This window comes from Bombus vosnesenskii, unplaced genomic scaffold, assembly GCF_011952255.1.
Source record: "Bombus vosnesenskii isolate JDL3184/JDL3185 unplaced genomic scaffold, Bvos_JDL3184-5_v1.1 scf7180000013267, whole genome shotgun sequence".
NCBI lineage: Eukaryota > Metazoa > Arthropoda > Insecta > Hymenoptera > Apidae > Bombus > Bombus vosnesenskii.
The window spans coordinates 2,158,303-2,173,581 of NW_022882927.1; the positions used below are offsets into that span (position 1 = coordinate 2,158,303).

The window sequence follows — 15,279 nt, forward strand, 5'->3', positions numbered from 1 at the left end:
TTTAGGTGATATATTTAAAATACCTATTCTCGAAAAAATGCATAGGTAAGTCGGTTCTAAAAATAAAATTGGCATTTCTATATATTCAAATTTTTACAATTTTTATTCTTATATTATTCACAGGTTTTAATAACTATAATTTTTATTACTTAGAAAATATTAATATACTTGAAATAAAACTTTTATGTAGAGCAAAGTATGTTTTCTTCCCTACAAATACTATCTGTTAAAGAAGTTTCGTCATAAAGAGATCGGTGTCGTTTGTTCCTTCCATTAAAAGTATTCATTATATTTATATTTTCATTCGAATACTCGGAATGTGGAATTTGTTGAACTGTTATCGCTGCATGTTTCCATCTGACATATTCTTTAATGCATGTTTCCAATTTTTCAAACCATTCTTGAACATCTTCGTTCGAATATAATTCTATAACATCACGCATCTCGTTACCATTTAGGTGATTGATTATACGTAATTGATTTTTCGTTGATTTCGATCGGCGGACAATAGTTTCCTGAAATATAACAATATTATAATCATATTCAATATCGATAGAAAATTTAAAAAGATATAATCCAAAGTTTCATTTTACCTTGTTTACACAAATCGTACACGTAGGTTTTTCTAATTTTTCCAAACATTTCTTCGATTTCCAAACTTCAATTTGGAAACTTCGTAATCGTATCCAGCATCGTCGATTATTTATAATTGCGAATCCAGCACAAACTTCCTTATCGATGTAATACGGTTGAACAGCTAAACGACAGCAAAAATGTCCGAAAAGCGGCAATGCATTAGCTTTACTACCAAAATTGTTTAATATTAGATCATGTGAACGTATATTCTCATTGGTATCGTTAAGGGTCATCTTTGCGTAAGCCAGTAACTCAAACTGTGGTGCTTTATTAGACTCATTTTCATTTCGTAGAGCGGCCGCAAACTTTCGACCTACTGTTTTCGAAATTGAAGAATGAATAGTTCTTCTAATCTTTCTCGGAGTGCTGGCAATACTAAGGTCTTCTTGCAAAATATGACTATAAACTTCCAAAGATAATTCAAATTCAGCTGATACGTTACTGAATAATAAAACGTCAGGAAAACTAATATCCGTTTGCTTTCTATCGATTGGAAAAAGTAAACTCGTGTCCTGAACTTCTGCGCCAATTCGAACTATACAAAAAATCGCAAATCTTCGATAATCTCCACGGTTTTTAAAGTAATCAGAATCTCTCCACATCAAAGGAAATCTAAGATCCGAGATAGATAATTTGCCCTTGCTATCCGAACTGCTGAAACATACAAAGTTAAATAGTATTATACGTATTTCCGTGTATTCCTATTTACAACATATTTTTATAAATAGACCAGTACCTCGTTTTCAACGATGCATCTTTTCCTCGGTTTTCTAACTCAACCATATAGGCCGACATCCGTTTGTTAGAAGTAAATAAAGCACGTGCAGCCTCCAAACTTTGTGCAGGATGCCGCGCAGCAGCCAACAATCTGGAAGAGCCTTCTTTTATTTTAGTTTCCAATTTAATTTTTTGCTCCAAATCATATTCCTAAAATGAAAAACATTATATTTTTATAACGTGAAAAGAACACGGATTGAGCAGAAAACATTTATAATTTAACTTATATTTTCCAGAAGAAAACAAATCAATTAACTGTAAGAAAAGATGAATGCATGTGTATCATATAGGACTTTTTATGTGTACAAACTATTTCAAAGGAACATGCAGTAAATATTTTGAAAAGCTTTAATTCATAATAATGAATTAAATGTTTAACAACCTCTTGATGTTACTTTATTCCGTAATTATCTCTTTCACTTATGCATATATATAAGAATACAGAAATACTACTACATGATAGTAAAGAATACTAATATCTAAATATTATCTACGTATCTTTAAAAAATTCTAATTTCAATAAATTATCATGCAAGACATGAAACAAAAGATCAGTTTCCGAAATTTCTCCATTCGTCAACCTTATTCCAAGGTAACATTTAAAATAACAATTACGCTAAAATTAGAATGCGCGTTATAGATTATTTAACGTGACAATTGCTAATTATGAACGACTAAAATTTTAAAACTGCAACATTTTTTTTGTTGACGATAGAAATATAAATTATTTGTATTTGTATTAAATACCTTCGAAAACATAAATAAGTAATGTATATAATTGAAAGAATTCTATTTATTAAAAATGCTATAATTAAATATTTAAATATATCTTTAGAAAATTTACTATGTAGAAAATTGAATACATATCTTATTTTAATTTAGATTTTATACATATACATTTAGTCCTTTAACGGCTCTTTCAAATGTCAAACATAACCTATGCTTTTTTAACGATAATTAACAATTTTAAAATAATATTTAACAAATGTCAATAATATAGCCTGTTTCAAAACATTAAGATGAATGAAGGCAATTTCTACTTTTTAATAATAAAATCTTGATAAAATAAGAAATATTATAAGACACAACGTATAGTAAATAATAAAATTCTATAGATAATCGAATATTTACTCACAGCTACATTTTTATAATTTCGAATACTTTCTCGTCTGCGAACTCGTGCTTGAAAATCACTTAACGAACGTAAATAATTATTTTCTTTGTTTAAACTGTCAGTTAGTGGAACGCGTAGAGAGCCAATACTTTTTCTACGTGGCGCCATTTTGAAGGTTCATTACTGTTTTTTCAGCGATTTCAAATGACCGTGGTTTCAGTCTCTCGGCTATTGCAAAAATATGTAAAGGAAAGATGTAGGGAAGGGAAAATTAAGAAAAAATTATTGCGTACAAAAATATCAATTGACAAAGCTATAAAAATATTTAGTATAAGGTATAAAAAATGTTAAATAAACTTCTGGAAAATCTGAAACTTATATTTGGTATATATGTAGATATTCACATTCGAACAGCAATTAATATAAAGTAAGGGCATTTGTAATGATGTAGAATAATGAGCATAATTTTTTTATTTTTTATCCTTGTCCTTGTCTTTGTCCTTCTCTTTCTCTCTTTCTTTATCTTTATCTTTGTTCTGTTGAAGAGACCCAACGGCTTGGCGGACGGCTTCCGAATGAGGATCAACACCTGGTAAATTTTCCAAAACTGATTGTAAAAATGCTGGATCAGACATAACAGCAGCATAATCCTCTTCAACTTCCATTGCTTCCTCTTTGAGAGATTCAAGTTCTTCTATAAAACAAAATAGATAATAATAATGTGCACACACGTGTACGTAGATATAAATAGTTATATAAGGATAATTTTCGTACGTTGATCTTGCATAGACATCTGCATTGCAAAAGCAATTTGTTCCTCTTCGGTCATACGCGCAAAATCCGGTGCATTTATGTTAGCAGGAGTAGCAGTATTGTCAGCAGTTGAAGACGAAGTTTCTGCACCCTCGAGTGACATAGCGAGTGCGCGCTTTAACATTGCCTCTTCGTTATGTACTTCTTTAATCGTTTCTGGCGGTTTATTTGTAGCCGCTTCATTAGCTTGTGCGCGTCGCGCTTCATCCTCTTGACGCTGCCGTTGTTCTTCCATTGAAACGCGCAATGCCTATATATATATAGGATGAAGGTGGTAAATAAAACAAAGAGTGGGAGTTTTATTAAGAAGCACAATTGCAAAATAACAAACCAATGCCAATTCTGGATCTTCATTTGGATCAACACCAAACTCATAAGCAGATCCTCCCATGCCTGTGCCACCCATTCCATCTTCTCCTTGAATTATAGGAGAAGAAATCAATGCATCAGACAAATGTGGCCCAGGTGGAACTGTGACCAAATGGCTCCCTGTTCCATCCTTTCCATTCAGAGCATTGACGAAAGCTGTCAGCACTTCATTATTAATGCTTTCTTCACCAAAACTAATCACATCCACATTAACTTTTTCCTTTTTTAATCTTTTTGCTAATTTCACAAGTTCTTTCTCATCAATTTCTATGGGACTACCAATGAAGGCCACAATACGCATTTTATGATTTTTACCTTGACGATGTTTCAGTGCCAACTGTCGATTTATTTTTGTTCACAGACATTATAATTATAAACTTTGTATAACACAACATAAGGATAATTAATATACTCACATGTGCAATTCGGATTCCTGTTATTAAACATAGATTACCATTTGGTTGGACTTGATGGAGTTTTGATAAAATCCTGCCCACATCGCTAGTAAGCGTAGCTAACACTTCAACACTGTTTAGAAGAATAAAGTTTAAATGAAAAAATAACAAATATTTTCTACCACTGGTATATAGGATATGATTTAACATACTTAGCTAGTGTTATCAAGCCAACATTGTTTTCAGGATTCGAGCGCGTTTTTGAATGACAAACCAAATTAACAGCATCCTGTTGTGCTTGCAGTCGTGTCGGTAAAAAATCTCCATTTCTCATATAATCGCTGTTGTCGACACTATAAGTATTCCAAAATGTGTGAACGAAACGATAAACGTTTCGTGAACAGATTTAAAGGAAACTATTTTATCTTAGTCACATAACCTGTACAAGATTGATTTATACAAATCGAAATATTTATATCGCAATTTACTTATCGCTCATCATATTTGTAATTGCAAATATCTCATTTGCAATTAAATTTAAAATTAAATTTTACTTTCGCTAGATTTAATTCAAAAAGGAAAAGTTAATCGTGAATATACTATGAAGTATTTCAACTTTGCACTGTCACTCATCCTATCGTTTACAAATTGCCAAAATAGTTGCCGTTAGAAGGCGTAGAAATATAATGATATGAAATTCAATGAAAATTAAGAAGATAAATTAAGAACGCAAAAAATATAACGCCTCTTGCAAGCTTACAACGAATAAATATCAAAAGCTTACCATATCATCGTACTTTCCAGTACCATCTTGGTTCCAATTACTAAAACGTTTCATTCCATTTCGTTCCGCTCTGTCATATTTACAGATAATTTTCTGTCTCGACCCATTTCATTCCGTTCCGTTCCGTTTCGTTTTACCTTTTTGATTTACTTTACTTTTGATTTACTTGATTGTTTTACGAAAAGTTTCAGATATTAATGTATTCAAAATAAATATAGTTAATCAATAATCATTGGCTGAAATGGAGAAAAATGATATTATGGGAAGGAGGAAAAAATAATATTGCGTGTACATATTAAAAATTATGTCGTACATACATATATATATGTATGTATGTATGTATGCATGTATGTATGTATGTATATATATAGTTTTCAATTAAATACAAATTACAAGATAAAATCATTTGTTTACGCTTAGATTAAAGACTTTTACCGCCTTTTGAGGCAATAAAATAAAACGGATAATGAAAAATCCTGAAGATGAAAAACATAGAAATGAAGAACGGACTTGATGGAAAATATAATATACACTTCCGCTCAAAGGTCTTAGGACATATATTTATACATTTTTAACAAAACTTCAGTATTTAGTGTAGGTTGTGTGGATTTTTAAAGCTTGTTAATACAGTAACACTTTACGCATAAATTACTTTCTTTGTCCTATAAACTATACGTTTAAATTATTTCTTTATATCTTTTAACGATTATTTAATATTTTTTAATTTTAAAGTAAATATAACTGTCTTGAAACTTTCGAGCGGAGATGCATCAAGAGCGAATTAAAAAAGAAGAAAATGAAACAACGAATATAAGGAATTAAGGAGAAAGGGAATCGATGGTTGCGTCCAGTTGGAGTGTGGAGTATCTCGGTGTTTCATCCATTAGTGTTGCTTCTTCGTAAGTTGGTGGTTGATCATTATAACACCTTGATTTTAACATCTGTCTGTTTCGCCTTCTATTATTAAAAGTACGAATAATAACTATAAGCGGTCCTATAAGTAACATAACAACGCCGATCACAAGCATGGTTATAGCAATAGCCGTCCCGACTCGATTTACCGGGCGGCGTCGCGATTTTGTTTCATTCTTGTTGTTTCCTATACTTTCGTCGGATATTTTATTATATTCATGCTCGAAGAAATTTCTTTCAGTCAATTTGATCAAATTAGTCGTATCAAAGTCTTTCGATTCAAACGAGGCGCTTGGCGTACTATTATTTATTACAGTGTCTTCTGTCTCGTAAGGATTTTTATTGGAAGTAAGTGGTAAAATAACGTTCACTTTGTGATTTACTTTCTCTACTTCATTTCTGTTGTTTGAATAAATAGTCGAAGTTTGAGTCGAATGTACGTCTTTAGCATCTTGTTTTCGATGAATCGTCGTACGTCTTTTGATTGTTGATATCGTTCTAGGTATTCCGCTGCCGATACTATCCGTTTTATCGGAAGCAAATAATTCGCGGGGCCACTGTTCACCTGATGTAGTATCGCCAGAATGATCAACAGCGATGTCTTCCCGTTGAGTTCCGGTTTGAAATTTTATAATTTTAAAACGATTTTCTGTGACATTCGATTCTCGAAACAATTCACCTCCGTTCCATCTCGAGAATTTTTCCTGTGAAAATAGTATCCTCGAATGTTTCCTCAATTTTCTCATTTAAAAATATGTACAAAATCTCAAGAAATATGAATGATATGTGTATACTAATGTAATTAGATATTAAAACGTGTACATTTTTTTATATATAGTTCGATAATTTTCTATCATTGGAAATACGATTGATTATCATTCAAGTATTAACTAAAAATCAATTTTAACTAAATATTAACTAAAAATGCTATTAAGTATTTACTTCAATTAAAAAAGATAATTGCGTGTTTATTTTTAAAAGTAATATTTATCAAAACATTAATAATCAAATTATTTGGCGTAAAATATAGCATTGCATATTTTTATAATCGATTAGAATATCGAACCTGCATGTTAATTGTATCATTTCGTGCTTTCGTCTTTTCACATAGCGAAATTACACCTTTTTGTAGAAATATGAATCCAATTATACTCCAGATAGTCAGCTGAAAGATGATTGTCAATTTTGTAGCCCATTTATTCATTTCTATATTTGAAGGCATCTTTAAAAAAAATGTCTCCCATAGATATCGTATGGCCCGCTTGCGCCTGAATCATTAAATAAAAAGTCAATAAGGTGACACGTACCATGATAAAAGAAAATAATAAAATTATCTCACTATTGTTAACTTTTTATAATATGAACTTCACATTTTTTCATGATTTAAAATGAAGGTAACTTATATTTGGTGTTTATAAGTTACTAAATGTTTAGATCCTGAAGGTGAAATGTGAAGATCCTAAGATGTCTTCAAGAGAGAAATAAAATTTTTAATATATTTGTAATCGTATCGTTGCCAACATTTAGAATGATTCAATGAATAATAAATAAACGATTTTTAAATAATAATCGAATAAAAATTTCATTAATACTGCAAATAAATTAAAAAGTCCTACTTAAATGGCGGGTGAAGTTATTTTAGTACCGTTATACAGAGTCGTTAATATATCCAACAAATATGGCAACACATAGTAGATAATTTAGTTATAAATACGTAATGAAAAGAAAAGAACAGCTGTATTGATAAGATTTAATTTTCTTGTAGTTCTATGTTATTAATAGAAAAATTGACTAATAAGAATGTTTTTCACCATTCTCCCTCTATTACGGTGCGCATATTCGTTGTTGGTTTGTTGGACGTGATCAGTCCGATAGCTTTTTTTTTACCTTTACGTATCGCGTTTCTTCTCCTATAACGCACTGTATTAAAACGCTGTTGATAAAAGTTGATCGGCACGAATACATTACGATGGATTCCTTATATATCCGTGTCGATTTATACCGATCGATCATAACTGTGGTTGCACACTCGTTTAATTGCTTGCTCTAGCCATCCTTAAGATCGGCTAATCGTTCGATCAATTTGTCATCAAAGAGCAATGCATTCGTCATACGCTATACCACAGACAAGGTATAGGATAGACCTATCACTTTATAAGACTTTGTGTCCCGTACTGAAGTACCGATCGTGCAAAAAATCAGAACTTTTCTTGTGCCCTCTATGATTGAAAGCGTTGAGTTCTGGAATTACATAACTTGTATATGTATTCATTGTTAGCAATTGTCATTGTTAGCTATCAACTTTTGCAAAGTCAACAAATTAAAAGGATTTTGTATAACAATGTGGTTCTGGTATCAAAATATACATATTTATAAAAAAAGCGAAGTAAAATGAAAAATCATTAAGAAATTATTTAGAACTTTGAAATAATTACTATTTCATTCAGAATTTTAGATTACATCCAAAAATCGGAATATTTACCATTATAATTAAATTCCTGGTTTTTATACATTTGTACACATTTTCTCAAGTTTTCTATCTCATTCCAAATTCCTTCATAAAATTTTAAATTTGAACATTATTGTGACTTGTAAAATTTCACTATAATAATATTAGTTTAATCGTACAAGATGACCGTGAGATTTCGTAATTTGTTTATCGTGGAAATTTATATGTTATTGAAAGTTTGATTAGATGCTTGGCTCTGAGTGAAAGGGAAATTATTCATTAAATTCGAAATTGATAAGCGAAACTGCAGCACATCATTCTGCTGTCCAAATTCGTAGGTAAATATCATATAACACTATGATGCAATATATACGAAATGGTATATTGCCATAAAGTGCTAATTTATAATTGTGCATACACTATCTTTTAAAAGTATACAAACACTTGCTTATTTTTGATAAGATGTATTTTAATTGCAGCGTAAATCTTTATAAGTATGTATAATATGTACGTATAGTATTATATGTATATATTATATGATGTGATTAAATCTCTTTGGAAACCAGTATGTAATAGTAAAGCGAGCGTTTTTAATTAATTGAATCTTCTAGAGGTATTTTGTTATCTGACAAACTATTTATTTTCAGATTTTCAAATTTCTAAAAATTATGAGTTATCTAAACAAATTTTTCTAATAGAAAAATATATAGAAAATGCAAAAGTAAAGGATCTATGCTTTAGCAATATCCGGTCACAATTTTATATATATTTTAAAACTATTATAGCTGATTATGGTTTTTGATAATGCAAAATTCGCTCCATCCAATAATAAAGTGACGCCATCTATGTAATATAGGTAGCATATAAGGTTATCTGTCGAAAGAAATTCTGAAACTTATCATTTTCATCATTCATTATTTTTATTTAATACAACTGCTTATTTTGTTGGATATTTTCACCTGCCTCAAACTACGAAATCGTGACAATGTTGTGAAACAGCTTTTATGGCAATTTCAAGCTATAAAATAGGTGAATTTTTTAGGTAAGCAATAAAATAATCAAGTATAAAAACAAATCATCTGCTGTTTTGTAACTATAAACGTATATATATGTATATACATATAAAATGCGAGACAGTGGGGAATTTAGACTCGTAACTCGTCGAAAGAAACGTGTATCTCGTGTTCGAAATATATGCCATACGAGCACAATTTTAACCACTAACGATGACGATGATGGAAATCTGAACATTAATTACGAAACACTGTTTGGGTAAGGATCTTTTACATACTCGTTCCTCGAAGGTGTGTATACAAACTTTTTTAATAACAATTCTATAATAATTTTCAGAAAGCTACTAGAGGCCGAAGTTGAAGTAAAAAATTCATCGTTTGCTGACAATGTTTTTCATTATTTAAAAGATTCTTTAACTGCTTTAAATAGCAGTGGCATTTGTGATATATTGTGCTATGGTTTGGGTCATTTTTCTACTCATAGATCCTCTAAATATCAATTGGCATTACTCTTATCTTTGAAAAAACATTATAATCCTCAAATTTATGTATATGACCCAGTTTTTTCTTCTGACGAAATCAAGTTTCTGAAACAGCTTGATTTTAATGTTATAACAATTAATGAAGAATGCAAACGCATTATAGGTGATAATGTTACATTGGTATATATGCCACACTGTTCAGTACATTTAATCAACAATTTCCTTTACGCAAATTGGTGTAAAAACTTAAATAAGTGCATTCTCTTGACAAATAGTTTTTCAATAGTTGCTGATGACTTGAGAGAAAAAAATAAGTCTAGTCCTATTGATTATGTCTTTCGTATTCGACCATACGTTACAGAAATTACTTTACGAAATGATTTCGTATATGAAGAAGTATTCAATGACTTAAGTATTCATACATTTCTTGAACAAAATATTAATGCAATTCCTGAGAGTTTTTGGAGTACACGAGAAAAGCCTTGCTATCAAGATATAGATATTGATTATTTGACTGCTAAGCAAACTAAGGAAATAGATGCTAAGAATTGTAATTATATCTTTTAAATGTATTATTAAGTAACTCTGGTATTTTTTAATATTGCTAATTTAAGTTATTGAGATATATGTGCATATCTGTGTGTGCATTGATATATCATGTGCAAAGCAATTTAAGTAGTAAAGTAATTATTACATTTATTTCATAAGATTTTATAAAATTGTATAAATTAATATCATTATGATGCAAGAAAAAATTAAAAGTAACAAACAGATTAAAAATTTAAAACATATTAATGTTTGTTAACAAATAACTTTTTCTGTCTGTTATAGGTAACAAGCAAGATGAAATCTAATATCAAGTTGCTTCACACGCTTATACAAGAAATTCGACGAACATCATCTCAACAAAAATCAGAAAATAATATTATGACGCAATACATTTTGGAGCAAGCACGATCCCATCGAGAAACGTCTGAAGTTTTGTGCAAAGCACGAGAAGAGCTAAAAAATTTAGCAGAAACATATCTTTGTTATCTAAACTCTCAACGAGTATGTAAAGAAATTCAAATCCGATATGCTGGTAAAGGAGAACGAAGTATCAAAGAAACCGCAGATCTCGTCGGATTTAAATTACCTCATGATCCGAAATGAATTCAATGGGAGTTAGTTTTAATTAAAATAATATAAATTTATCAATAAAATATTTATTATCATTAATGGAATATAAAAAAACATAATTGTAAAAAATATCTATTATAATTATAAAAAATACAGTATAAAATTTTGATTTAAAGGACGAGTATAACTACATATTTTCACGAATATTGTTGACGAATGCATTTGGCTATGGTTGACAATTGCATATTACTAGTGCCTTCGTAAATGGTCCCAATTTTCGAATCTCTAAAATATTTTTCTTGAGGAAAATCCGTTGTGAATCCTACTCCACCCATAAAGTCGATGCATTTTGCGGTAACCCGTAAAGCCGTTTCTGGATTGAAAAAAAAATATATAATAAATTTTGCGGTCAATATTTTAATATTTTACGATTGCCGTTAAAAAAGTAGAAAGAGAATATTAATTACCGGAAGCAACCAGTTTTGCCATGGCAGCCTCTTTTATTACATCTTTTTTGGCATCGACTAATCTGGCCGCATTGTAAACCAGTAACCTGGCACATTCAAGTTCAGTGGCCACTTGAGCAATTTGATGTTGCATAGACTACACACAAAAATTATACAATCTGAGTCTTAGTTTTGATATTCATTATATTAGAAATAATTTATCTATCTTATACTTGAAATGAGAATATGTCTTTTCCAAATTGTTTCCTCTCTAATGTATATGGTATGGTAGCATCGAAGCAACCTTGTGCTATACCAATCATTTGAGCTCCAATACCAATTCGTCCTTCATTTAAAAATTTTGCAGCGTATTTGTACCCTTGCCCAAGTTCTCCTAAGATATTCTCCTCAGGAACCTTAATTCAGGAGAGAATCAAACATTAAAAAAATAAGCATCTACGAGCAATATTCGAACCATTTTTACATTCAAAAAATCATTTCATTTACTCTGACGTTGTCGAAGTGAATCATACATGTACCCGATGCTTTAATTCCTAGCTTATCTTCAGGTTTTGCGACTGTTAATCCAGGTGTATCTCGTTCTACAAGAAATGTTGTAATGCCACGGTATCCCTATTTAAAAGATTTTTTATTAAAATTATAATTTAATTAAATCGCATTTTAAAAAATAAGTGATTGCTATAGAAAATTCTATAATAAACTCGTAAAATCAGTCAGAGATCAAAGTTGAAAGTTCAAGCGTTTGGACGAATGCATTTGACAAAAATCTGAGAAGATAAAGATAGCATGAAGTATACCATAGTCTGATTCAATCTATTAAAAACTGGTAAACAACGTTAAATACTATATGCGATTTTATTAAGTATCAATCAAAACGATAATTCTTATTGCAGGATCAAACAATACGAGTCGAGTCCGTATCGCTTCTTTTCTTCTATTTTTTCTTCTTCTGTGTTCACGATTCTAAATTACAAACATAATTTAATAGAATATGAATATTAAACTTACGGCAGAAGGATTTGCATTTGCGAAAACAAGGAACAAACCCGCAATATCGGAATTTGAAATCCACATTTTTGTTCCGTTTATAACATAATCAGATCCATCTTTTTTTGCTTCGGTTTTCAAAGAAAAGGCATCTGACCCTGAACCAGGCTCCGTAAGACAAAAACTTCCCGGCTAGAAAATGATGTAAACATTAAAAGTAAACAGTAAAAGATAAGAAACATTTTTGTTCTTTGAAATTATTTATAAGATGCTATCAGTTTATTGCGCTTTGTTATTTAACTACTTTATTTAATTCGTTTACTTACGTGTTCTTGTACTAATCTCGGCAGATATTTTGCTTTCTGTTCTTCCGTGCCGACTTTCACAACTAATGAGTTCACTAAAGTATTGTGAATATCGACCAGAGCTGCCACAGCTCCACAAACTTTGCCAACTTCTTCAACGGTTAAAACCGTTGTCATGAAATTACACCCAGAACCACTGTATTTCTCCGGTACTTCGATGCCCATTAACTATCAATAGATTGATTAAATGTGTGTTATATTGTGTGTTAATAAAAAAATGCGAATAAAAAGTTTGATAGCATAAATGTCTCGGATTAATTATTAATTGATAGTAGTTGATTCGAAAATTAATATATATATATATATATATTAATTCACTACAGAGATAGATAAAAAACTTACACCATTTTCGAAAAGTGTTCGTACTACAGCATCGTCTATTTTTCCCTCCTTTTCCATCTTTCGCACAAGCGGAGCAATTTCCTCTTTAGCCAATTTAGCAACTAAGAAATTTTGCAAAAATTATATTTCGTACGTAGATATTTAAGAAGCATAGTTTGTAACAATTAATCAAGTAAAAGATGAAGAAGCATATGGTATCTATGATTATACGAGTCTAGTTAATCTATGAAATGCGCAGAATATTCGATAATAACAATAATCTTACCACTTTCTTTCATCAGAAGTTCTTCTTCTGTAAGTTGAGTTAAAGGACCAGGACAGTGATGTAATTGTGTTATACAAGTGGACAGATGCCTATTGTTATACATTTTTCGTGATATCTGAAAATTGTTTTCATCGAACCTGTTTTAATTTTGAATATGTATATATATCACGATACGAATATTTGAAATTACGTATTCAGACTACTATAAAGTATATCCCTTTAAAAAAAAAAGGTGTTTGATTATAATAAATGAAAATATCGATTCGAGAATTTGATTTGTAACATTAAAATCTATAGTGTTCTAAAAAATGTAAAATATAGCAAAATAAGAAAGCATTAGGAATATCAACAAATGAAAATTGTATTATTATAAAAAACGAAGAATACAAGAAGAATTGTACGATAATAATTAGGCTGCGCAGTTTAAGCAAATAAAAATTTTTAATAATATATTAGAATAGAATAGACAAGTTCTCATTAAATCAGTAACAGATTTTTTTCTTTAAAAATTCTATTAAATTTCAAATTTCTACATGCCACGTCATCGAAATTACTTCTTTCCCTCGTTCTATATTGAAATTATTAAAATTGTTAGTTAAAAATTACATAGTCATTATTAGGAATGCACGATAGATGCACAAGTCTCTGAGAAACATACACGTATATACATACCTGTTTAATTGAAGATGTGAATAGATTCATATTTGGTTTAATACTTATTTTATAAAACTCTAAAACACTTTTTAATAACAATTTAATTTCGATGGTATTCGCGAAAATTCCAGCTGGACACTGCGTATATGCGACGTATCACTGTCTTAGAAAATTGAATAATTCAAATGAAAGAAAAGGAACGTAAATCAGTATGTTGTTGATCGGACAGCAGATGAAAGACTGTATCATTGACTCGATTGTAACACTGTGCCTACGTATCTGCTACCACTTGTTCCTATATACAATACATAACATGTTCCAAACAGGTTTTTATGTAGCAGGAATAATAGGAAGAAATCCTTGTCCGTTTTATCCAAATTTATGTTGAGTTTATCCAAAGAAATTTCAAAGGCATGACAATTGCTACTTATATAGTTATGTTTCCTAAATCGAGGTTAGATACATTATTATCTTCCTATGCTTTTGTGTAGAATATAAAACATTGCGTGCACATACATATTATATACGGAACGTCCTAGTTGTTTGCTGCCATACATTGCTAGTACATTCTAAGGCTAAGTTAAGATAAGAAAAAGGTGTCACATAATGTACAGCATTAGAAACATTGATAAGAAGTTACAACAAAAAAGAACAACATACAAAATGAGCTGTAACGAACTTCGGTACAAGGAATAAATAAATCAAAGATATTTACATCTAGTAATAGTCAGAAGATCTCATAAAATTTTTACAACTTATTGTTCATCATTCCTGTTAAGTAAAAGATTGCAATAATTGAATTTATTACTCATCCGAAGATATTGTTTATTACTCGTCGGAGTTATATAAAATGTATTAAAATCGCTTAACATAAGACTTTTATATTATATATTGATGTTTTCATACCTTTTTAATATCACATGCGAAGATGTTTGAAAATTTAATATGAAATTGAACCTAAAAAATAAAGATAATATGGAAAGAAAGATGGGAATCATATATGAAAATACTAAATTTCTGTTTAACAATAATTCTCGTTAAATCGAAATATGGAATCTTATTTATGAAGTTTATCGATGTACTTTAACCTTCTAACCCACGAAGAATGTTATTCAGTTTATAGTCGAATCACATATGTAGACTCTTTTATATGATTCGACAGGGTACTCTACAAATCTCACAAAAAAATTTAATAAAAAATGTCACCTGCAATTAGTTTAGTTGTTAATTAGCTAGATCTATTTCTTTTTAAAACAACCAACAAGCTCCAAACTTTTCGTAATCGTTGGTAAGCTTGTTTGTCTGTTTAAAATGATCAGTTCGTTGATCTTCACAC

General features: G+C 30.1%; 5 protein-coding genes across 10 annotated transcripts; 1 reads left to right on the top strand and 4 right to left on the bottom strand.

Annotated features, from left to right (window-relative positions):
* Position 1: 1 nt before the first annotated feature.
* On the bottom strand, positions 2-2,724 carry LOC117230865 (rhotekin-like). Of its 2 annotated transcripts, none has more exons than XM_033488742.1 (4): positions 2,549-2,724; positions 1,373-1,563; positions 594-1,287; positions 2-515 (listed from the first exon to the last, which is right to left on the bottom strand). In XM_033488742.1, exons 1-4 carry the CDS (start codon positions 2,693-2,695, stop codon positions 183-185), a joined length of 1,365 nt encoding a protein of 454 aa, XP_033344633.1. In that variant the 5' UTR covers positions 2,696-2,724; the 3' UTR covers positions 2-182. The 2 variants fall into 2 exon arrangements, with proteins under 2 accessions (XP_033344633.1, XP_033344632.1); XM_033488741.1 differs by having other exon boundaries at positions 8-515; positions 594-1,290.
* A 160-nt stretch (positions 2,725-2,884) lies between these two features.
* On the bottom strand, positions 2,885-5,046 carry LOC117230868 (26S proteasome non-ATPase regulatory subunit 4). The gene is made up of 6 exons (XM_033488743.1): positions 4,889-5,046; positions 4,317-4,457; positions 4,126-4,237; positions 3,672-4,046; positions 3,302-3,590; positions 2,885-3,221 (listed from the first exon to the last, which is right to left on the bottom strand). The coding sequence occupies exons 1-6, from the start codon at positions 4,912-4,914 to the stop codon at positions 2,998-3,000; spliced, it is 1,167 nt and encodes a 388-aa protein (XP_033344634.1). The 5' UTR covers positions 4,915-5,046; the 3' UTR covers positions 2,885-2,997.
* Positions 5,047-5,181: 135 nt separating this feature from the next.
* On the bottom strand, positions 5,182-7,986 carry LOC117230869. 2 transcript variants are annotated; one of them, XM_033488744.1, is made up of 3 exons: positions 7,688-7,986; positions 6,867-6,965; positions 5,182-6,504 (listed from the first exon to the last, which is right to left on the bottom strand). In XM_033488744.1, the coding sequence occupies exons 1-3, from the start codon at positions 7,811-7,813 to the stop codon at positions 5,707-5,709; spliced, it is 1,023 nt and encodes a 340-aa protein (XP_033344635.1). In that variant the 5' UTR covers positions 7,814-7,986; the 3' UTR covers positions 5,182-5,706. The 2 variants fall into 2 exon arrangements, with proteins under 2 accessions (XP_033344635.1, XP_033344636.1); XM_033488745.1 differs by having other exon boundaries at positions 6,867-7,068; positions 7,688-7,982.
* Positions 7,987-9,089: 1,103 nt separating this feature from the next.
* LOC117230755 (protein FMC1 homolog) lies at positions 9,090-11,055 on the top strand. Of its 4 annotated transcripts, none has more exons than XM_033488499.1 (4): positions 9,090-9,291; positions 9,387-9,521; positions 9,600-10,294; positions 10,576-10,737. In XM_033488499.1, exons 1-4 carry the CDS (start codon positions 9,254-9,256, stop codon positions 10,596-10,598), a joined length of 891 nt encoding a protein of 296 aa, XP_033344390.1. In that variant the 5' UTR covers positions 9,090-9,253; the 3' UTR covers positions 10,599-10,737. The 4 variants fall into 4 exon arrangements, 3 of the variants coding, with proteins under 3 accessions (XP_033344390.1, XP_033344392.1, XP_033344391.1); XM_033488501.1 differs by having other exon boundaries at positions 9,092-9,291; positions 9,600-9,624; positions 10,576-11,055; XM_033488500.1 differs by lacking the exon at positions 9,090-9,291 and having other exon boundaries at positions 9,376-9,521.
* LOC117230754 (short/branched chain specific acyl-CoA dehydrogenase, mitochondrial) lies at positions 10,980-14,277 on the bottom strand. Its single transcript, XM_033488498.1, has 9 exons — positions 13,962-14,277; positions 13,290-13,404; positions 13,025-13,125; positions 12,644-12,850; positions 12,339-12,509; positions 11,817-11,942; positions 11,543-11,725; positions 11,331-11,466; positions 10,980-11,236 (listed from the first exon to the last, which is right to left on the bottom strand). The coding sequence occupies exons 1-9, from the start codon at positions 13,989-13,991 to the stop codon at positions 11,061-11,063; spliced, it is 1,245 nt and encodes a 414-aa protein (XP_033344389.1). The 5' UTR covers positions 13,992-14,277; the 3' UTR covers positions 10,980-11,060.
* Between the last annotated feature and the right edge of the window lie 1,002 nt (positions 14,278-15,279).